The sequence below is a fragment of the Argiope bruennichi genome, chromosome 4 (assembly GCF_947563725.1).
Source record: "Argiope bruennichi chromosome 4, qqArgBrue1.1, whole genome shotgun sequence".
NCBI classification, from domain to species: Eukaryota; Metazoa; Arthropoda; class Arachnida; order Araneae; family Araneidae; genus Argiope; species Argiope bruennichi.
The window spans coordinates 101,002,845-101,027,786 of NC_079154.1; the positions used below are offsets into that span (position 1 = coordinate 101,002,845).

At 26.1% G+C, this 24,942-nt stretch overlaps 2 protein-coding genes across 2 annotated transcripts; one reads left to right on the forward strand and one right to left on the reverse strand.

The window, feature by feature from the left end:
* Positions 1-136: 136 nt before the first annotated feature.
* LOC129965372 (glycerate kinase-like) lies at positions 137-5,297 on the reverse strand. Its single transcript, XM_056079204.1, has 4 exons — positions 4,618-5,297; positions 4,003-4,154; positions 3,718-3,893; positions 137-1,086 (listed from the first exon to the last, which is right to left on the reverse strand). Exons 1-4 carry the CDS (start codon positions 4,968-4,970, stop codon positions 259-261), a joined length of 1,509 nt encoding a protein of 502 aa, XP_055935179.1. The 5' UTR covers positions 4,971-5,297; the 3' UTR covers positions 137-258.
* A 634-nt stretch (positions 5,298-5,931) lies between these two features.
* On the forward strand, positions 5,932-23,311 carry LOC129965855 (WD repeat-containing protein 82-like). Its single transcript, XM_056080095.1, has 9 exons — positions 5,932-6,369; positions 8,409-8,506; positions 9,222-9,288; positions 9,380-9,479; positions 11,928-12,047; positions 12,220-12,375; positions 14,072-14,141; positions 17,804-17,946; positions 22,712-23,311. The coding sequence occupies exons 1-9, from the start codon at positions 6,200-6,202 to the stop codon at positions 22,745-22,747; spliced, it is 960 nt and encodes a 319-aa protein (XP_055936070.1). The 5' UTR covers positions 5,932-6,199; the 3' UTR covers positions 22,748-23,311.
* Positions 23,312-24,942: the final 1,631 nt, after the last annotated feature.

A 24,942-nucleotide genomic window follows, 5' to 3' on the forward strand; every position in this document is an offset into this window, starting at 1 on the left:
ATTTACATAATAGAATCAAAGGATGATAAAATTTTATATAAACTATTTAGCCATTTTTTATAGCTTACTGTAAATGTATGTTTAGAGAAATTGTATATCATTTGCGTGTTTTTAATAACCAGAACTCCTGTATTAAGCATATTTATTGCATCAAAGAAAATGATTAAAACTTAAAAAAATTTCACACAATATATTAAAAAAATTTGATTACAATAATATAATTGTTAATATATTGATTAAAAAACAGTTTTAAATGGATTAAGTGATTAATATAATTATAATATCCATAACATTAGTACCAGTATGTCCTGTTTTAACTAACCACCATCCATCATTCATTTGAGAGTAAAAATTATATGAATCATTGTTCAACAGATAAGAAGATGGGTTTAGTCCTTTGCTTTTTGCTTCTTCTGTTAAAGAAACAGAAGCTATTGCACCAGCTGCACAAGTTGGACCATCAATACCATCTGTTCCTGCACTTAGTAAAATGATACTATTCTGAGGCTTCCGATTATATAATTCTAAAGCTGCTGATAGTGATAATTCTTGATTACGACCTCCTAACCCAGTTCCTTTCACTTCAACTGTTGTCTCTCCACCAAACAGTAAACAAAGTTTTTTTCCATAAGTTTTCAATTGAAAAATAGCCTCTGATAGCATTTCTTGTGTATGTGATGGTAGTTTTAATTCATTAATAATTTCATTTAAATTTCTTTTGTCCACTGCTGACATGACTAGTGATATAAGTTTTGTACCTATAATACTTGCTGTTCCACTTAATCTGTTAGTCACTATAAGTGTTTGATATTCCAAATCTGTTGCCTTTTCTGCAGCTGCTTTCAAAGCTGTTTCATTATTCCCTAATACAAAATTACTGACATGGGAAAAAGATTCATTTATTTGCTTTTGATTTGCTGCCTCAGTAAGTATTTGAATTGCTGTCTTTGGTAAATCTTGGATCAAATTATATTTTTCAATAATAGATAAGGGAAGTGATGGGTTATCACTGTTTTGAACTGTTGGGCCACTAGCAATCATACCTATTGGATCACCTATTATATCAGATAAAATAAGACTTATTACCTGTAAAGATAAAAAAAAATTAGTAATGTACAATCTAAATATTTACTAAGAAATTAATATAGCATTAATATAATTAATTTTTTATGGTCATTATGATCTGCATTAAGTGCATGGTTTATAATTGCCTAAATCATGCTTGCTTTCATGACAAATCATATTTATAATAATATAAAAACATTTGTATTTCTGAAATTTTTCAAACTGAGCAGGTTTTATTCGGATTCATATAATCTATAAAGAGCTAAATAAATAGTTATTACTTATAATAAGTACTAAATTTTCATTGACATATAAAAAATCAGATTCTTTTACATTATTTTATTAGATAAAACTAGCAGTAGTCTCCCCAAAACCTTTCTTTCATATTTTCCAATAATGGTCTTATCTTCTTTCCTCCACATAAAATTGAAGATCTTGGGTAAGACCACGAATACCTTTTATGACATTGGTGAATGATAGTAATGAAATATAGATTTCTGCCATGAATCTAACATTTTTACTAAATCTATCTTGAAAATACACACTATATCTATATATGCCTTTTTCCTGACCAATTGGCACTAAAATTTGCAAAACCACTGTTGTAATCATATGATTATATACCAAATTTCATTAATTTAAGTCATTGCATTTGTGAGTTATTTCATTCAATCTCTTGATGCATTTAGATCAAACTTTTATACCAATCTATGCCAGATATACTAAAATTGTATACAAATTTTTATTCATCTATCTCTTATCATTTTACAGTGACCACTTTCATTTGCACTTTGAGAAGCAAAATTCTTGTGAATGGATTTCATTCAAAATTAGATAAAAATCTGCAGATTTGGTTGTATCAAATTTCAGCCGACTAGCTCTGAGTGTTTTTGAGTTATTGTGTTCACAGACAGACATAATACCAAAAATGTACTTTTGGGGATCAGGAAGATCTGAAGCATAGAACAGGGGTGTTTGTGCTCCGGGGAAACCCCGGAATTCCGGGGATTTTGAACTTTGATACCCGGAAATTCCGGGGATCGTCGTTCAAAAGGAAGTAGGAATAATAATGAATTATTTATTTTGATCTGGGTAATTTTGCTTGCTTTGAAAGCAGAAAACGCAAGGTCAGTGTGTGTGGTGAAAACTTTTGCTTTCTTTCTCCAAAGGCAGTGATAAATGCGTGAAAAGGGGGGAAAAACTTCTTTTTTGTTCTTTCCTTATTGCGAGTTATGACTCATTCCCCCGGTTCTCGGACATTCTCTTCTGGATTCTTTTCGGCAAGTAGGCGCGGCAGAAAAAAAAGGGAGAGACTTCGTTCGACCAGATGTGTAATCACGTGACCTGGGTTCAAAGGTCTTAATTTTGAAAAATTAATGGTTATTAATTTTGCAAAAAAAGTATTTCATTGAACTTTTATAATTAGGTCATTCAATACTTCATAATTGTAATTTTTCATTTCTCCCCCCCCCCCTTCTCGAAACTCCAAAATGTCGGTTGTAAGTCCGTAAAAGTTTCAGGGGATTTTTTGGGGTCCCACAAACACCCCTGATAGAAATTAATCAAAATCTTAATTTTTTTTTTATTACAATAATAATTGGTGATTCTATACCATAAACAAGAAAGTAAAAATAAAGGAAGAAACTTTACAGGTATAGAACACCTTTTAAAGAATATTTTAAGTAATTGTCAAAGCTCAATGGCAAAGAAAGTATCGTACCAAAATATAGCACAATATTGTGTATTATTTGGAAAATGAGAAATCAATTTATAATGGGAGAAAAACTTTCATGAGGCAAAAATGATGCTGCAGGATGAATTCAGAACCTAAAATAAGCATTAAGTTTTTAAAAAATAATAAAATTAATGGCATTTTACAGAATTGACTATAAATTAACAAACATTTTATCACAGAAATTTTTTTTAGAAGTTACATTTGATTTCCAATATATAAAATTTGTCTTTTTGTGAAAATATATGAATATCGATTGCACAAGTTAATGCGCAACTACAATTGTAAATAATTTAGATTCATTTGCGATAATAATGTGAATTTTCGCAATATGGATATTTTAGTCGTATTATATTGCATGTCAGACAAATATTCTATTCTCAAAAATGTTAATTTGAATAAATATGATACAACATACATTGAAATTTACTGAATATATTTTGTAACTTAAATTAATAAGTAAAAGAAACAAATTTGTAAAAAAAAGAATTCTGGGTTATAAAGTCAGTAAACAAATTTCAAATGTGTAAAAATTTAGTTAAATATTAAAAAAAGGTGTGCTCTAAAATTCTAAAAAAAAAGTTCAAGTTACTCAAAATTTATATCTTATTAAAGTGTTCATTAAATTCTAATTAATCATATTAGCCATTCTTTATTTATTCCTACACTACATTATTTCCTATTATTATTACTTTATTATTTCCTATACTACAATCCAAATTCAGACTGTAATCTGATTTTTATCACTAATGGTAAACATAAAAATTTGCTATTCTTTTATAAATTAATTCCAATATTAAAATTATATTTGTTCTTTTAACAAACATAAAGTCAAAATGTGAACTATGTTATATAAAAGGTATCTTTATTTTCTTAATATGAAATATGATTTGAAAGAGATGAAAAAAAGTGTATCTTACTTTAGCTGGTTTAGCTAGAAGTGCTAATTTTCCTCCTTTCAACATTGATAATTGCTTTCTTACCGCATTCAGTTCTTCAATATCAGCACCTCTAGATGCTAATAATTGTATAACTTTCTGTTTTTCTTTTAAAGTCAATGGAGGTTTGGGAGCTGGTAACAATGCTGAACCACCACCTAATGTATTAATACATATTAATAAAGAAAATCATGACTAATAAATTTTTCACTACCAGCATAATTTTAGAAATATTTCAATGAAAATAAATATAAAAATGTTAAATACCAGATATCAATACAATTAGAAGATCTGATTCTTTGAGGGAATTGACGATTTCAGAAATCTTGGTAGCTGCTAACAAGGAATTTTCATCAGGAATATTATTTGAAGCACCTTCATAAACTTGTATACAGGACTTTGATGAGAAATGATCATGTCTGTTCAAATGAATTATTTTAAGATATATGATTTCATGACAATTTGTAAATTTTAGCTTAAAAATTTTTTTATACCTATATAAATAATAAAATGAAATTTTAGTACTTTCAGAAAAAAATATACAATTCAAATATTTAACAGTTTTTTTTCAGAGTAAAGGTAACAAATTAATTATAAAAATTATAAATGATATTTAATATAATTTTTATCAAAATTAAGTTCAAGCACCATGTTACTTCTAATTAATAAGTAACATGGCAAGCAATCATGATGATGACTAATTTTAAATGTAACAAGATAATGCATATATAAAATCCATTATTATACTTTAAATTGAGAAATAAATGTAAGTGAAACATTAATTTCAATAAATTATTATAAATAAAATACCTTAAAAAACTATTAATTTTAAATAAATCTAGTATTCAATAAACACAAAATTTACCCATATCAGATACTTACAATTTTGTGTTTAATGTTGTTAGCATTCCATCTGGTACAGATATTATACCTGAAACTAGATGTTCTTGAAGCTTAGTTTCAAGAGCATTGGCCATACCTAAAACAGCCTTTCCAAACCCAACTATATAAACATTTTTGAAAACTGGAAAACTTTTCCCTTGAATTTGTATGCTATTGGAATTTATTTCAACTTCTTTATTAATTAAATTTAAAGGTTGTACAGATCTATAGCCTGTTTTAAATATTATCCTAGCATCTTTACATAAAGCATCTGTTGACATCCTAACTACTTTATTTGTAAATGAGTTTAATTTGAAATGTTTCGTAACACAATTGTAAATGATAGGCAACATGTATAATGAAGATTACGAATTGTATTTCATAAATATAAACTCTGCAATAGTAATTTTGCAACTGATATAAACTATGTTATAATATCAAAAATATCTGACAAAAAAATTAGACATTTATATTCATACAGCGTTTCAGTTCTACTTGATTGTAGCTACATAAAATGTCTAGATTATAATTTCTTAAAGTTTATAAAATTGATTAGCAAAATGAAATATAATAAAACATAAAGGGATATATTATGAAATTTCCATCTCAAATATAGAATTATAGTATATTTAGCATACAAACAGAAAACAATCACAAATTTACTTTCTATTTCATTTCTTATCTAGCAGACGAAAAATTTGAATCACACGGTTGACATTCACATTTCGGTTATGAACAATACCCTAAGTTTTTCAGGATGAAAAATTTTTTCTTGGATCAAAAGATACTAAAATAAGAAAAGGATTTGAAGCATAGTTTTTGTAAAATATTTTTAGTTTTTGCCTTTGTACCTAATATTGTGAATTATTACAAAAGTCTAGTACAATACAATCATATCACGTGACTTTCTCTAATAATGATGCTGCTGTAAATATTTTTTTGCACTGTCCCTAGACCTCTTTGTTAATTTTCCTTGAATGTCTTTTAAGCTTACATGCATTATTAACTTTGTATATCAGGTTTTTTCAACTGTATAATTCAAACACAAAAAGAAACAAGAATTATAGTCAAAATTGTGATGTCATAAATATCGTATATTTCTCTCTCTAAAACGTTTTAATAAGATTTTGTTGAAATATGGACAGATTAATTGAAAAAATATTTTTTATAAATTTTATTGTTATATTTTTAGGTGTATCGCAAAATATTCTACATCATTAATTATTTATTAATTATAATTATAACCAGTTATAATTTTCTTTAACTGGTTTACTTAAAACAAAATTTTATTCTCTTCGATTTTCGATCTATTTGTGCTCTTAAGTATAAAGATAAATCAGAATAAGAATCGAAAAATATTGTTTATCACTTTTACTTTTATTTTTATGCCATTCCTATTTAGTTTTTTTAAAAAAAAGATGTTTTGTTTTTACGTTAAGTAGTAGGCGTCGCCTTGTAGTTTCGCGCCATTGTCGGCACGCCGAATTTGCAAGCTCGTGTGGGCGTTCTATAAATGTAAACATTAAATGACAACTATATTTCGAAAAGTTTTTTTGAGAAGCGAAATCACTAAGAATTCCTAATGCACATTATGCGATTAATAGATAATGTTGTCCGGAGCTTTAAAGTAGCTAAAGTATTCCGGGAAAATACCGATCGAATTAACAGTATAGACTTTTCCCAAAATGGTGAAACTTTGATATCGAGTAGCGATGATGAATCCATTGTTATATATGACTGTGAAAGAGGAACGTAAGTGAATAAATTTCAGTGACAAATAAAGTTTTCAGAACCATGAACACCTACACATTTTATTTAATTTTAGTTCTCCAAAATGGCGGCATGGTAAACAAAGTTAGACCTTAACCTTGAAACACAGCGTCTTGCACTGTAATAAGCCGCTCTATAGGAAGTATATTCGTTTTTAAAAAAAATGTTTATTGTAATTCTTCGCAACTATTCTAAGCTGATTATTACAATCGTATTTGGGTATTATAATTATTTTGAATACCTCAAAAACATCGTTTGTGAACGGAGTCGGTTCTTGTAAAACAATAGTATTTTAATTTCTGGCATAAGTATGTATTAAATGACTATTAAAATTAACTTGTTCCATCTTTAATCCAATTTATTTTATTTTTTCATAATATAATTGTCAAATTAAAAAAAAATTGGTAATTTTTTGTTAAAATGATTACCATATTAACTACATTCAAATTTTTCTTGGCTCAGAAGTGGGAAATTTTTTTTTTTAAAGTTAATACTTTACTCATTCTCTTTGTATGGTAAGAAAAAAATATGCAGATTTATTTTTACTTGTATATTTTAAAGAAAAATAGTGAGCTATGAGATCAAGGAAACTTAATGTATATAACGATTGTTAATGTACATGAAATGAGCTGCCTTCAACTTTCTTTTTATGTGATAACTTTTTTTTTAAGTTTCCATAATTTTTATTCAGGTTTTAGTTAAAAAGATCAGCATCTAAACATAAACTATATACATGATATTAATTATAGCTAGACATTTATTTCAACAAGATTATTAATTTTTTGAAAATTTCTTTTGTGTTTAATTTTAACAATTATGTTTAGTTAAAACAAGAATACGGGGGTAATTTTTTGTAAAATATATATATATATATATATATTTTTATTTTGGAAAAATTCCAATAAAAAAAATCAAGTAATCTTGTTAATAATTTTGTGTATTACATCTGAAGTTTTATTTTTCTATATTTGATCTATTGTAACTAAATATTTCAAACATTTTTATCTTGGAATTAAATAGTTAGTATCCATAACTCATTGCATTTGTGTGTAGCCACATGCTTGATAAGTATAATTTTAAATCTCTTTACTGTATCATTTTTGATTAAATGGATTTGTATCAGTTAATTTAAACTGCAAATTTCACCATAAAAGGGAATGTTAGATTTTATGAAGTATTTACTATATACAATTTTTTTATGCATATGTTTTATATCATTTTTATTGCATCATTATCTTTCTCAATAGTTTTACATTTAAAAATAATTCTACTTTAAATTGTTTTATTAAAAATAATTGTGAAAGCAATAACTAGATTTTGTCTAGTGATTGGATTACACAAAAATATAAATTTATCCACAATAAATGCTTATTTCAATGACATAGCATCCTTGGTCTATGAACTATATAATTTGTATTATAGTAAATATTTGATTATAATCTCTGTATGTTTACATATAAAATTACAAAAACTCTTATTAGATTCGTTTCTTTCTAATCTTTTGCATATTTCATGACTATATTTTTAATAATTTTCGTTGTTATTTCTAAGGTCATATAATTTTATTAACATTTTTTTTTTTTTTACTTCTTTGTATGAAAATTTATTATAGTTAAATTTTTTGTACTCCTTTACTTGAATTCTGCTGAATTTATTGTAATGTATTAATTACTAGTCGGTAATAATTTGTACATTATAGCAACTGTCATGTTATACAGTCATTTTAAAAATAAAAGAAAGAAAATCTTAATATTCTTATCTGTTTATTTTTAACAGAAATGATTTTGTCATTTGATTGTAAATCACTATTTACCTTCAGAATGCCCTAAATCTGCCATTTGGATGTGTGTATTAAATGTCAAAATTTGATTATTCATAAATTATGTATTTAATAGATTTTTTTAGCCGAAATGTTAGAAGAATGAATTATACAATGGTTTATTCTAGAGTTTAAATAGTCTTGATTCCAGTATTTATTAATACAGATATCAAATTTTATCATTTAAATTTTTTTCTTTTAGGCACAAACGCACTTTGCAAAGCAAAAAATATGGTGTCGATTTAATTCGTTATACACATGCACCCAATACAGCAATACATAGTTCTACTAAAGTAGATGGTAAGTTGTAAATGATTAGTAATCTTGATTCATTTTTATTTTTTATAGATAGTAATACTATGAAAAGATATATTTCTTTATGTTTTGGTTGCTTTGTAGAGAATTATCTTAAACGAAATTCTCCTATTAATGGGGCTGTAGTGGCTTAGTATTAAAGTCTCAGTTTCATAACCTGGTCATTACAGTTCAAGATATGATTCCCCCTTAAGAACAATTGTATATAAGAGACTCTGATACATATTGAATCTATTGGAAATAAATGTTCTTGTGTGAGTAAATTTGAGAAGGAGGATGTCAGCACAGATGTTGCCCTCATCATCTGACCATAGTTCAGAATTATAAGGTCCATCCCAAAATACACTAGTGTTGCTTTAAAATGGATCATTTATTGGAACTTTAAAATATAACTTACCCAACACATTATAATATTCATTCTTATTTTATTCAAAGTCTTTAGTGTGTGTGTATACATTATTATCTTTTATAAATTTTGAGGGGAAAAAAAGTTTTTCTTGTAATATTAATTGTATAATTTATCTTAAATAATAATTTTTTTTTCTTATAGACTGTAATTTTTCCCTTGCTTATTGTGCTTGTTTTATGACAGTTAAAAGAAAAAAATTTATTGACTGGGTTTCGAATTTTTTATTTTTGTTATATTTTTTGTTTGTTATACTCTATAAATTTTATATCTAATTAAAATTTTCATTTTTAGACAATGTCCGTTATCTTTCACTTCATGACAACAAATACATTAGGTATTATCAAGGCCATACAAAGAAGTAAGGAAAACACATTAACAAAACCAATAATTTTGTATATTTAAAATTCCTTAGCTTCCACTAAAATTGTTGTGTCAATGTCTATTTTCAGAGTCGTATCATTATGTATGTCACCAGTTGATGACACATTCATGTCCAGTTCACTTGACAAAAGTATAAGAATATGGGATTTACGATCTCCAAATTGTCAGGTAATATTTTTTATCCATTTAGAGTGTTCCAAGTTTATGCTGGTTATTTTGTTTAAGTATTATTTTTTTAATGTTTAAACTTAGGATATGTATGGATTTATGTAGTGGACATAATAAATTTGTACTAGTTAGCCTCAATAAGATAATTCTTAACAATATGGAAAAATACACATGCATCAATATCCTAAAGTAAAACATTCATTATAATATATATAAACTTTGAATGGATTATCTTTTTGTGATTCAATATATCAATATTCTCCTGAATGAATGAATATCTTATATGAATTTCAAGTTATTACTATTTTGAAAGAAGCTTCGTTGACTTAATTATCTCTGTCATCACCCATCGAGTATATCAGAACTTTTTTTAAATGCAGTTATTAGTTAGCTGATTTATTAGTTAGGTAATGAAGTAAAACAGAGAGGTAATGTCCCAGAAGTGTTGAATAAAAATTTTCTATAAACCATGAAACAACTTATGATATTTTTAGGATGCCTAAAGTTATCTTACTGGTTTTGAAACTGTGAAGCATAATGGAAAATGCATAGGTTATTTTTACCATACAGAAATCCCTTTATCCTCAATTTGTATTCAGTTGCAATAAAAAGTACTTTTTAAGCTATATATAAATACTAGATGCCTTTGGTAATCTGTTTTCCATTTTTTGACTATATTTGCCCCTTACTGTTTCCCCTTTTTTGAGGATAATTGAAAATACATTATTTCCCTTAGCATTTTGTAGGTGGAAAAACATTGAGTTCCTACTCAGCTGCTATACATTCTGTTTGGAGGAAAGCCTCAGCAGAGTACCAACCAATATTTTTTTGAAGATATTATTAATGCTCATGATCTCTCATTACATCATCATTTATTGTCTGCGACTTTTCTTTTTATTTCAACATATTTTTCAAAATAAAACTTTGATGCAGCTTTCAGCTGTAGAAATTGGAAAGTTTTCACCATTTTTTTGTTGCCAACATTTCTTTCTTATAACTAGCCAATCAAAAAGTTCTATCATTATTGTGCAACTTTTAATCATATTAGTGCAATTATATTTTTGTTGTGATAAGATATAATTCATCAAATTTAAATGATATAATTAAATTATTAGTATTTGCTGTGTTTGCTGATCAAATTAATAACATTAACCCTTTGTACTCAAACCATGACTCTTGGTCTCTGTTTATTTGTTTGAAATAACTTGAATGCAAAGAGCATATACAATCATGTCAACGAATCTTAGTGAAATACATTTTATAAAAACTAAAGTGCTATTTTAAATTATGACTACATAATAATGATAGAGCATTCTGGTGGATTAGATATGCTTACAGTGGCAAAATTACTTGGAATCAAAGTTGGCAAAATCGATCTCGTTAATAAAGTGGGACATTCTTTCTAAAATTAATTTTGCAATTCTCTTGATGAAAGAAGTAGAGAGAGTAGAAACCCTTGATAATTTATCTCAGGGTCATAAACTTTCATATTGAAAAAAAAAATGGCAGAACATTGCATTAGATATTTTAGGGGATTTTCAATGGTAAGTTCCATCAAGGTTTTTGTCCACACAGAAAACACAATGAAATGGAGCTTTTGAAACATATATTTAGAAATGAATGGTAATTGCAAGAAGGCATCATTAATGTCATATGACCATTAGTAACATTAAATTAATTTGAAGTAAAAAGAATTAACAAAACCAATGTGTTTGTGGCTGGGTGAATGTTTATTTTATTTTTCTAATTGTTTTAAATATAAAGATAATGTAATGACAACTTGTTGCAAGTTCTTCTTTATTAGAGATTATCTTATAATGATTGCTTCTAGTGATATTTTCTTTGGAATAGCAAAATTTAGTCAAGGAAAGTGTATATTCTGTTTGATGCTATATTTAATTATGATGACTTTTTTTTACTCTGTTTCTTTGTTTAAAATATGTTTATTGCATTATGCATTGAGAAATGCATTCAATTCAAATTCTATAGGATTCTGATTATAAGATTTTATATATGTTTCTAAATTACAATTCCTAAGACTTCTGAATTTAATGGAAATATTTTTGTGTGATATTATTAGTTTATTTTTAAATGGCATCATAAGTGTGAAAAAAGAATTGTAACTGATAGTATTCAGTGATGGGTTTTTGCTTTAATGCTACAATAAAGTCTATTTAAATCTTTCTAAATGTAAACATTCATCACAGCAAAGATTTAATAGAATGAATGATACAGATTTTTGAGTTATCTAATACTAAGTCAGATACTACCATAGTTTCACTGGATAAGAGAAAATTAAAGTATTTTGTTTGCTAAATTTGCTATTGTTTTGTTTTGTAGCTACTTCCAGTTTTACTAAGTTTCAAACCTCTGTCCAACATGCATCAGTTCAAAATTATTTTTGAGAAGATTTTATTTCTTTTAAATAACTGGAAAGTTTCCTTTTAGGGTGTGATGCATTTGCCTGGTAATCGTTCAGTGGTGAATTATGATCCTGAAGGGTTAATTTTTGCTGTGGGCTTGAACTCAGAATTGGTCAAATTATATGATTTAAAGTCATTTGATAAAGTAAGTCATATTTTATATATGATACAGATTACTTTATTTTTCATGTTAGGAGATCAAAATGTTAAAATTTCTTTTTATGTTATTTCTGCTCTGAAAATTTTGATATCTGTTTTAATAGTTAATTTTATGATAAAATAAATTATTTTGTTTCTTTTTTCTTATGTTCATATAGGGTCCATTCAATACATTTAAACTCCCTCAAGACAAAGGATGTGATTGGACAGGTTTAAAATTCAGCCCTGATGGCAAGACAATCCTCATATCTACAAATGGTCAAGTCATTCATCTCATTGATGCATTTCAAGGAACGCCATTGCAAGAATTTACGGTATTGAATTATATAAAATGTTATTTTTGAAACTTTGTTTCTATCATTTTTTATCCTATTTTGGCAAAGAAATAGCATAAACGATAAATTTTCTTCAGAATACAAATATTCTATAAATGAATTATATTCATTTCTATTTTTGTTTCCACATTAATTTATAAGTGTAGTATCAGTAAGCAATAGATTAATTTCTCAGTCCTGATTTCGTATTGATTTAATCCTCTCTCCCATATTTATGATGTTGATATGCTATGGCAATTACAAATTCTCTCTTGAATTTCACAAGGCAGTGTTATTAATGCTTTCTCATTTTAGCTTTAAACTTCTATGGGAGTGGTATATAGAAAAGATTGTTTTCCTTTTGCAAGTTTTAATTTTTGATTATTAAAAACTAGGTGATTAAAAGAATCTGATAAAATAAAAGTTTTGAATTCTTTTTATGTCTGATAGTATACATTTGGGCATTTTTATTAAAAAGTATGTTGTCCTAAAACTGTTTAAAAAATAAGTCAAAAACTGTTAAATAGTAATCATTTATCTATCAAAGTAGATAAAAATAAATAAATGCACTCATGTATTTTGACAAAGGTAATTAAAATACCTTTATTTTTACTAAATGGTATAATATTTTGGCATATTAAAATTGCATTAAAATTATACTTAATGTATAATAATAGAAAACTATTTGATTGTAATTTTGTAATACTGTAAATAAAAATTTTATTTGATGAAATTAAAAAAAAAATTCATAATTTTCTGAAGACTAATCAGTAATGCTTGTGTAGTTTCTCAGATATATCAGATTTCATTAATTGTTAGCAGATGCATGAGAATTGCGTCATTATATAAGCTTTTGAATTGCCAGATTTTAATGCAATGATAGCTTCAACTTCTTTAAAAATATGTTCAGATAAATAGGATTGTATTCATTCTACTTTTTAGCAGTTCATCTGAGGTATATTTAATAGCTTAAAAAAAGAGAAAAAGAATTAGTTCTACCAGAATGATTTCTTTGTAAAGTTTAATTTTTGCAAGAGCCAGATTTATCCATACATGATTGAAGTTAATTTAAATTGTAGTTAGAGTTCTATCAGGCAATTTACATTGCTTGCATTTTTTTTAGGAGTAAACAAGTTGTTAATGAAAACTGTGCTATATTATAAATCAATTTAAAGACTAATTGAACAAAATTAGTATCAGTTAAATGAAAGTGTAATTATTTTTTTATGTATTCCTTTATTCTCTTTGAAGAAATAATAAAATATTTCTTTTATGATTATTTGTCTTGTTTTATTTATGGAGGTTCCAAATAATCACATTTCACAGTAATTTCTATTTGTCTTCTTTTATTGTTTTCTCTTTTAAATATTATTATCATATTTATTAAAAAGAGTTTTAGATAAGTATTTACAGGTGCAAATGCTGAAAACTGAATCTTTTTTTTAAAATATTTTGATTCAAAATCATTTTCATTTATTTAGTTCAAAATGGCTTTCATTGCACATATTCATCATTTAATATAAATATATTAATGAATATATCATTTGATAAAGTAATTTTTGTTTCTTTTTTGTAAATATCTTGTTTAAAATCATCATTAAAAGCTAACCAAATTTATCTGTGTGTAATTCATATTCTAAGCTTTATGATTTTGATTATTTAAGCTTTTACCTATTAAAATAATCATTTTTTACAGGGTTACATCAATAACAAAGGAATGGCTTTAGAAGCATCATTCAGTCCTGATTCTCAGTTTATATTTAGTGGTAAGTATGTGTATATTTTACTATCTACTGCTGCAAGAAAGGGGGGGGGAAGAGTCACTAGATTGCTTTTAAAGGTTTTTAAATTAAAAATTTCTTAAAGGATCATTTGTATATTGAAATAAGAACAAATATAAAAACTTCTTATGGCAACACACATTTCTCTCGTCATATTCTAAAACTAAATCAAAAGTTCTTACTTGAAATTAAATTTCATTATTCTAAATCTGTTTGTGTCAAAATTATGAGCTTCTAAAGTTAAAATAAAATTTTGAACTTTTATTCAAATCTTTAGTTATTAACTTAAATTCTTTTGACTATGAAAATAAGTTTAAAAACATATATTTATCATTAAGAAGTAATTTTTAATATCTGGAAAAGTATTTAAAAATTTTTAGATGACAATACATTTAAATTTGGGTAAAATCAAATAGATATGTTTTTTTATGAGGGTGTGCAAAATTTCATCTCATTCCTTTCAGTAGATTTTCCATTACTGTAAGTTTCCTGTGTTGGCTCTAATGCTGTGCATTTAAGGACACATTCACAGATATCTACAGCATTTTATTTGGCATTCAAATGCTATTGATCATCCATTTTTTAATCAAATATCATTTTCCTGTTGTTGTAATGTAAGATTATATTTAAAAAAAGTATGAAATCAAAGTAAAAAAAAAATAATGTTTTCCATTGTCATTTTATTTTATTAATAGTTTCTACTTTTAAATGTGGAAGTTAATCTCTGTCCTTTGGCAAGCTAGAATTTTTATTCGTCACCTTGTAAATAGCACAGAATTAACAAATTACTGAAAAATGGGAATTTTATTTCCTAATAAATTCTTTCTAGGATTATAACTATTTAATTTTAGAAATATGCTGACCAAATTATTTGTCTTTATAATTACATAACAAACTCCATATTTTGTAACAAAAAAAGGGCAATTTATCTCGGATTTCATAAATTTTTACTGTCAAAATTATTTGAATACTATACATTATGATAAATGGTATAAAAATATTTAGATATCAAAACATTATTTTGTAATATATTTGGGTGCAAAATATATCTTAACATTCGTTCCCAACACATGTGGAGATTAATGAATTTGAAATATTTTTAATGATTCACAAACTATTGATTAATATCTTGGTTTACCACTATTTTTGTCAATATAAACACAGGTTTTTTTACTTAATATTAAAATGAAAGGTAGAAATCGATCAAATAAAATTTTAAAGCACTAAATTTCAATTTACTTGAATATCAAAATGAATCAATTTCTTATAAAATAAAGAAATATAAGAATTTCTCTTTAAATAAAGCAGAAATAATTTTTAACAAAAACATTACACAAAATTTTGAATGAAACTCTTTTTTTATATCTTTTTTTTTTTTTTTTTTTTTTTTTTTTGAAGAATGGGGTTAATTAATATAGTGATTTGCCAAATAATTCTATTAAAGTGCTATTTATATATACTTTAAAAAAATTATTTTCAAGAATAAATGCAAAAACTAACATTTATGTTTCAAACTTTTAATATAATTAAGTTATTTTTGATAAATTACATTTATATGTATTATTTCAATTTGCAATTCCTTTTTATTGATTTTATTACTCCATTTAATATATATGATTGATAAATGGTATTTTAATTGAATTTGCTTTGTTGTATATAATCGAAAAAGTACTAATATAAATTTTTTAATTATTAAATTGAACATCTAATAGAATAATTATTCTCATGATTATATCTGCCTATTAAATTTTTATTCATATGGGATACAACAAAATATGTGATAAATAATAATTTTAAAAGATGCAACAATAATAGAAATTAAAGTTGTATTGAATAAATGGATGAAATTTTATAATAATTTTGTGATTTGTGTTCTATTTCTTTTACAAATATATATCATGTTTATGTGTTTTCATATAATACTTTCACAATCAAAAAGCATTTGTACAGAACTTTTAAGTTGCTTGTAAAGCATTGAAGAAAATGGATTTGCATTTCTTAGTTAATGAAATTCGCTGCTTTTTTTATATGCCCGTAAAATAAAGTGATGTATTATTTTATACCTTTTTTTATGAGTTATAAGCAGTGTTGTTAGGAATAGTATATACTGATAAAGAAATGCAGCGATAAAGCACAAAAATAAACATCAGTTAATTTTCTCTCTCTCTGTAAAATATTAATTTTACTCTACAATTAATATTTCTTTTGCTTATACATCAAAATTCTCCATTTTAATGCTTTCAGTGTAATGACAATTCAGTCTTGGGTACAATTTAAACAAAACTTTCAATGTTTTAAATATTTCCTATAGAAAAGAAACAAACTTCTGGAAATTTTTACTGTACATATTTTGTCGCACATAAAGTAGCAACATGTAGACAACATTTAACATCTAGATTGTAACTTTATAGTTGTTTTTATAGAGAATAACTAAATTTTACATATTTAAATATGGATGTAATAACCCTGTAATAGAAAATGTCAAATATCTCTGGATGTAATCTTGGTATGTGACACCAAACTTTTCATTATGGGCAGTTTTTCCTTGAATAGATTAGTCATGATATCAAAAAAGGGTGTTGTCATAGAAAATTTTAAAGTTTGTACTATAATAAATATTAAACAATCCCTTACGAACATTTTAGGCTCAAAATCTTCTAGAATATATTACTTGCTTTGAAATGATATTTTTATTTTTCATATAAAAGGATTAATAACAGAATAAAGTAGGGTAGCTCTTTTATTTTTTTTTCTCAGTTCTATCTGATGATTTTGCTGTATAAAATAATCAAACTGCTTATTCATGAACTAGATTATATTATTACTTGAAAATATTTATGATATTAATATAATCAATAAAACTTTTCTGTCATCGTTTTGTGATGTTCAGATTTTGCATTTACACTTTTTTTTTTGGGTCGGAAATGGCCGTTTCATTTTTTTATTCAAAAAATTAGTTTTTCAAAATGTCAAAATTATTAGTCATTCATGTGAATTTTTTCCTAAAAGAAATTTCTGCATAGATTCATACTTTTTCAAAAGTGTGAATTTAATACCTTTGATTTAAAATTTTAATGTATTTATTTAATTTTGAAAAGAAAATGGTGTGTCAATTTTTCTACTGTTTCTTCAACAACGGAAATGTTGTTGTGCAGTGTTATTTAATATTTTTTTGTTTTCTTTCTTAGATAAAAATGAACATCTGGCATATTAGTGTAGATTTGGAATGACTTGATTGTTGTTGTTGTGTGTGTGTTTTTTCAACCAGTTCTATTTCAGGCTAAAAACCATACTTTTTCAAGTGAAAGGGTGGAGAAGGGTAGGGGGATAATTTGATAATAAATGGAAGAAGGAAAACTAATTTCTGAAGAAACCCATTAAACTATGAAGATAATATAAATATATCAGTTATGGAATTATCCTTATTTATTAGAGTAAATCAAGTACAAATCCATGTTCATGAACATAGCAGTATTAAAATCAACTAAATGACTGTGAAACCTGAATAGAAGAAATTAAAATATTCTTGAGGTTATTTATTTTTTTTAAGTATTGTAAATTTGTTTGAATAAAAAAAAATGTAAATTTTTACTGATTTAGAAAATATAGCAAAAATGATTATTTGAAATGTGATAATGTTATTGTAGGCTCTACTGATGGCCGAGTTCATGTGTGGAGTGCAGAAACAGGTATAAAAACCGCAGAACTATTTTGTGATCATACTGGACCTGTGCAATGTGTTCAGTTCAATCCAAAGTATATGTTATTGGCCTCTGCATGCACAAATATGGTAAGTTATAAACTTTTCTTTAAAAGTTGTTCAAAGCATTTATGAATTAATTCCTGGATTATCTCTTTCCACTTTAGAGGTGACTCTCACCTCTTACTTTACTGTGACAACTCAAGCAAAAAATTCTATAAAAATGTAGTTTTAAAAAGTAGACAGAATCCCATATTCATATCAATAACTATATGAATTGTAGTAGAAAAATGCTATATTTTTTACCGACATTTCATTGTTTAGTGAAATATTATTAGAAATTAAATTTTAATGAAATATTTATAATGCTTTGTTCAAGCAAATAATTATAATCATGTTGTAGACTATTTTACGATACATTTTTTTAAATCTTTAAAATACATTCTAGTTTATTTTTAAAGTGATTTACTATGATACTCTTATTATTTTTATTAAATATGAATTAAATATTAAAATTCTGCAAAGAATTTAACATATTTTATTGATGCTAGTTCTCAAAAACTTGAATCATTCTCAAAAAAAAAAAAAAAAATGTAGCCCACAAAATGGGGGTTTATTTTTTGGGAGCAGTTACAATTGATGAATCACCCATTCATGAGAAACTTTTTTTTCTTCCATATGTTTTTCAATGCCAAGTTGTTTTTTAAAAAAATCTACCAGATTTTTTTTTAATAATAATATTACAAAAATGTAAAAAAAAAAAAAAAAAAAAAAATCTCATTTGTGAATTTTTTTTTTTTTTTTAATGGTCCAAATTTTGTTCATGGTGTTTCCAAAAAAGTATACACAATTTGAGTGATTAATATCATAGATACTTAATAACATATATCAAAGTTTCAAAATTCAAATAATTTATACAAATGTAGAATTTTTTTGATTATAGGAAACATTCATACTGTTTGCGACTGTTATCCAGCTATTGCTGCTGAAGTCATTCGATTGAATTGGGAACAGCATTAAGTTTGTCAGTATGAGTTAAACACATTATATTTCAGTGGATGCTGTTATTCATTATAGCTGGTCATCCACTATAAACATTATTTTCCATATATGAAAAGAAATCCATTGATATTTGTGAAAATCTATCTTTTCATCATAGCCATCTGTCCACTAGAAATCTATCAAAATTGACCTTCATATTGCAATTTTTACATTATGTTGGGAGTAACATTCTTTATTCTCAAACATATATTGAATAATAGGCAGTTTATATTACTTCAAGTTTGTTCTAATTACACATTAATAGACTATCCTATGCAATTTATACCTGTTTGATTTTCATGAGGATCCATTGTCAAATCCAGATCATTAGGGGTATCAAGTCACTGTAATTATATAAGGCCCATTCCACGGTAATGTATGTGACAATCGGACTAAAAGATATGCATAAATATCTGATAAATTTATGTACAAATGTAGTGAAAGTCAAAAATTTAATTTTGTTAGACAATTAAAAAAGAGTTTTAATAAATGGTAATGAAAAATATATTTGTATTTAAATTTTGAGAGACCTTTTAAAATTTTTTTTAGATAGTCACGTATGTGACAAAAATTGGAACTGTGATTTGATAACACCAACTTTCTTTAAAAAAATCAGTGAATTATATGCATGAAACGTGCTTAAAAAAAGTTTCCCATAAGAAAAAGGTTTAATGAAGACAAACTAATAAATGCATTAAATATTTCTTTAATTTTTCAATTAAAAAAAAAAATGTAACTTTACAGGTCATGTATGTGACAAGTAGTCATGTATGTGACATCGTTCAATTTCACATAACTGCATTTTGAAATATTACAGTATTGCGACCGTTAATTATAGGTGTTGGCAATACTCTAATTATGTCATCCCGCTGAATAACTCCTATATCATTCTCTTGATAAATGAAGTTGCATACGGATACCTGCTTTAGGAAAATAACATTGATTTCGGTGTTATCTAATGCAGACACCTGTGCTACATAAGGCTTCCAGGACTTTTTTCCAAACACTTTTACAAGTAAAAACTTGCCAAGTGAAATATATGCAGAAGTGTGATTTTGTGCAAGTAATGGAGTTCTTTTCAAACACTGTTCTGTATTTTTACAAAAGCATAGCTCTTGCACAGTTGTATCCAAATTTTGCTGACTTGTAAATAAACAAATGTGTTCATCCAAACATTTAATTATGTGGGCTTTTTTAATTCCTGGAACATCCTTAGCTAAATTCCAATCAATTTGAGTTTTATCTATATCCTTTTGCAGCATAGGAATGACAGTGATATTTTGTACTACTTTTGCAGCAACTGTAGCAAAATCAACTGCATTCTGTACTATAGCTCTTCTTGCCTTTACTTCCGCATAGACTCGGGACTTTGCAGTACCTCCTATCCCATCAACAACTCCCTTTCCATGGGAAGTTGCTGAATATTTCCATTCGAAACTAGAAAAATGCTTTTGTGTTTTGAATAAAATAAAGAGGAAGTAACAAATAAATTTGTTTTTAAACTCGCTGGATGGTCCATCGCTCCAAATTATTAATTTTGGTTTATTTGCCTGAAATTTAATAATTTCCAAAAGCTTCAAAATGAAAGCAGACACAGATAGCTTAGATTTATCTTTAGTATCACTTACAATAAGATAACTCTGTGTTTTATGATTCTTTTCAAATAATGCAGCTGTAAACAAAGTTACGTTTTCCCGGCTCCATAGTGCAGACTGTATTTCACTTTGCCACTCACATGAATAACTCATAGCAAAATCTACTTGCAATACAACAGTATTGCTTTGCTTTATATCAGATTGAAAGGCAGCAGCTTGGATTCGTTTAATTTTTACATGCTGCTTAAAACTTTGAAAATTTTCTAAAACATTATCAGTTAATTCAGCTATGCAACCTTCATTGGTTTCTTTATAGAAGCGCTTATTTTCTGACTTAACCCATTGGTGCCATTGTACATTAGAAGCATTATTTAATCCTTTTTTGCCAATAAAATCTAAAAGCAATTTTCCAGCATTACATTTATCACATTTTGTTTCCCAACACTTTGATTCCAAGTCTGAATTGCACAGCACTTCTTTCCAAAAATCATTGTTATAATCAATATTTAATCCTTTTAACAAAAGAATGAAATTCTCATGACTCTTGCATTTACACTGATCACTAGGTGTGTCTTTAAGAAGAAGAACATTTTTAGGTCTTAAACTGCAAAATTTTGAATATCCAATATTAATGCTTGGATTTTCTTCCTTAAACAAAGCATGTGCTTCTTTCATATACATTGTAAGAAAATGTTTACGAACACGTTTTTTAATGCCATTTTCCCAAATTATCATTTCATCATGCATTCCTGGAGCAGTGTAGACTATGTCTGCTCGGCACAAGAAGTCTGCCACAAGTTCTTTGTTTTGATTATTATCACTGATATTGGACTCTCTTTCCTTTTGCAGTTTTAAACCTACCTTTTCCACTAAATTGCTGACTACAGCCATTCGTTTTCGAGGTGAGGTTGGTAAGGCTTTCAAAGTTTTTTTAACTGCTTTGCCAAGTGTCTGGGGAACTGTATAAGGAGAACATTCTGGGGTAGTCGCAATAGAAGAATTCAAACTTGAAATTTTTGTAGAATTACTTATCTTTTTGGCTGCTCTGCATTTCCTCTGCCTTTCTCTAGCTGCTTGCTTTTGTTTCTTTTTCTCCTTTTTTGTCATAGTTGCTGCTTTTAAATCTCTTATTTTTTTCTGCCTTAGCTTTTCTTTCTCTTTAAAATCAGGATCATTTCTTTTTTTCTCATAATATCTCTTTTGTTTAGTAGCATTTTTTATTCTTTGTTCATCATCCATATTTTAAGCTTAAAATAGCAAAATAAGACTAAGATGCTTAAAGATAGCAAAATCTGACTTGCAGCATACTTCAAACACAGTGTGCTGTGAACCTTTGCTTAAAAACAAACATTAGGTTATAGCTGGAGAAGTAAAGGAATGTACTGCCATCTGGTGAGATGAATTTAAAATAACTGCTTTGGATTTTATAATTCAATGTCACATACATAACTGCTTGAAGTCACATACCTGACCATTGAAAATTATAAATTAATTATAATATTTTTTAAATTTTTAAATGCAGTTTCATCAAATAGTATGATTATATTTAGAAAATAAAAATTTAGAACTTTCTATTAATTTAATGATGCAAAAAATAAAAAAAAAGTTTTAATGGTCATGTATGTGACACTCCACAATCTTCATTAGCTTTGATTGTTAAAACAAAGCCAAAATAGACATTAATTTGTAATTTTTTGATATAGTATTACTAAAAACATATTAACAATTGAAAATTAAAATTCTATAGGCACCTTATGAAAGGTGAAATAATTATAGAAACCTTTAAAAAATATAATAATGAAACAGGCCATTTACAAATTCTCAGCCAAGGTTTTAAAAAATGCAATTTTTGATGAGATCTAATATTTTTACACAAAAATCAAGTCAACAACAAGCAAAATCAGATATTTTTCATTAAAATTATGTGTTATAACCATGATAATAGATTAAAAAAAAATTTGCCCCTTGGTTTCAAAATCCATGGAATGGGCCATAATCTAATCCTGGGGAATTAGCAGTGTGATATGAGAATTGTGAAAATGATCCCACAATTTCTCACCAACTTGTATTCTTTTTATACTTTTCTCCCTTTCAGCAAATATACTTATCTATCTTTGGTAATCCACCAGTGTCATACTGCAACCATTTATTAAGTAATTACTTTTGCAAAAGTATCATTATCTCTTCTATTTTGAATATTTTTCTTATTTTATTTTCAGGCTTTCTGGGTCCCTACTGTGGATGACAACATGTAGATACATTGTTTCCCTCCTCATTTGTACAAATATTCTCTAAGTTTTGAAGCTTCTTTCTTTAGATGTTTTAAAGCTTTCATTTCTCAACATGTATTTTGACCATTTAACATGTAAAAAAATCTATCATTGTTTCATCTTTCAACTTATACATAGTCATAGGCATTGTTTTTAATGCTTACTGTGTCTACTATAAAAGCTTTTATATTGCCATTTTGTTTATTTATCTTGTAGATACTTTTGTCTAATAAAATGTCCTTGACTGTTTTGTAATGTTTTTGTAAAAGGTAGACTCATTTTCTTTTGTTTTTGATTCTGTATATAAATTTTTTACTAGCTTTTAACTATTACTTTTAACTTAACAGACATGTATAGTTGGTGCCATTATATGTATATGTGCTGATTTTAAACTGTTTACTCTCAGGGAATCATGAGTAAAGTTTTAAAGTTGTTTATATAAGATTTCAGTATTTAACAAGTAATCATATTTGTTGATTGGATTTTTTTTTATTCAAAAGCAAAGTGTATGATCTAAATATTATAATAAATGATTCGAATAAAAAAAGGAACATAATCTAAAATTATGATATGGATTTTTTTTTTTTTTAATGCTAGTGCTAAATTAGAAGCATTTGTAGTTTCTCATTTAAAGTATTTTTCTTATTCTCGCCATTTGGATTGAAATACTTATTTCAAAAAAAATATATATTATTCTATTTTATTTAATTATTTTTAAATTTGTAATGTTCTGTGGTAGTCCATTAAAAAATATTTTCGTATGCAGGAAAAATGTGAAAAAGAAGCATTTTAAATCAATGAATATTCGTCCAAGACATATTGTTGCATTATTTGCATAAATTGAAAAATTATGCAAAAGTGTGCTGGTTTAGAATTCTTTTTGGCTTTTCAAAGGGAATTCTAAATTGTTGTTTTCAATTTTAAGCTATAATTATGAGCAATAATATTGTAACTATCTTGCACATACATTTTTATTCAATAAAAACTGTTGCTCTTGTTGTTCAGCATGTTTTATTGGCTTAATAAAATATCACTGACATTTTTCAGTACTTATTCATATATTTCAATAACAATAATAATCAACATAAAAACAAAATTAATATAAAAATGATTTATCAGCTCTAAAATGTTGTAGAAAGTGTGTACAAAAATTATAAAAATTGCTGACTGTGCTATTGATGAATTAAGCACACCAGTCCAAAAAAGCAGCTTGTATGTAAATTTTTTTTAAAATATACAAAAAAAAAATTACAATTATCAAAACAATTATGTGCCAATATTATAAGATAAAAAAAATTTTAATGAAATCTACAATCGTAAATGTCAAGTTATCATGCGAGAACATTATTATTTTTTGTCATTATTTGTCTTAATTAATTTAAGTCATTAACCAGTTCAAACTGGTTTGAAACAATCACGAGATTTCTCTATCCCTATATATATATATATAATAATGATTTTTTTAAAACTTTCATTTCTAATTTTTCTAGCTGGTAAAGTTTTGGAACTCGACCGATTTTGAGATGAAATAACAGCTATGATGTCATAGTTCTATGTCAACCTTTCAAAAATGCATCTGCTGTCGAAGAAACATACATAATAATAATGGAATACTGGTAAAAGCAGATAAAAAATATATGCGATTAAAAGATGAAAATTGCCATTTATGCTTTATTTATTGCCTACGCAATTTCGAGCATCAAAACCCTCTAACCAAAACAACATCATGTGCTCACATGATTAAAAAAAAAATTAAACCACAGAAAATTAAAGAAAATGAAATTGATTAACTGATCTATATGAAATAAAAAACAATTTTAAAGATCTTGACAAATTGTTAATTCTATAAATAAAATTTTTTTTCATATGATGTTTTCACATTTTTGCAATGCTTTTAAGCCAGCATTGCAAACTTTTCCTTAAAATATTTTTTGAACTTATTTTAAAAATGACATTTAAAGTTATTAAGATTAAAGATTTAAGGAGAGAAAAACAAGTGTGTGAGAATAGTTAATAATGCAGTAATTTTTTTTTTTTTTCATAAATCCTTATTGAAAAACAAAAAAAATTTTAAAACTCTGCTGTAATTAATTGTAATTTCTAGATTAAATTTTTTCCTTTTTTTCTTAATTTGGCTTTTCTTACATTTCATATTAAAATCAATATTTTCTGTACTTCTT

Excerpts from the sequence above, each read along its gene's own strand:
- LOC129965372 (XM_056079204.1), bottom strand. The coding sequence starts at position 4,970 with ATGTTGCCTATCATTTACAATTGTGTTACGAAACATTTCAAATTAAAC. Across the intron at positions 3,894-4,002 it reads TCTAATTGTATTGATATCTG|GTGGTGGTTCAGCATTGTTA; the intron begins GTATTTAACATT and ends TTAATACATTAG. Across the intron at positions 1,087-3,717 it reads TTCTAGCTAAACCAGCTAAA|GTAATAAGTCTTATTTTATC; the intron begins GTAAGATACACT and ends TTATCTTTACAG.
- LOC129965855 (XM_056080095.1), top strand. The coding sequence starts at position 6,200 with ATGCACATTATGCGATTAATAGATAATGTTGTCCGGAGCTTTAAAGTA. Across the intron at positions 8,507-9,221 it reads TAGTTCTACTAAAGTAGATG|ACAATGTCCGTTATCTTTCA; the intron begins GTAAGTTGTAAA and ends TTTCATTTTTAG. Across the intron at positions 12,376-14,071 it reads CGCCATTGCAAGAATTTACG|GGTTACATCAATAACAAAGG; the intron begins GTATTGAATTAT and ends CATTTTTTACAG.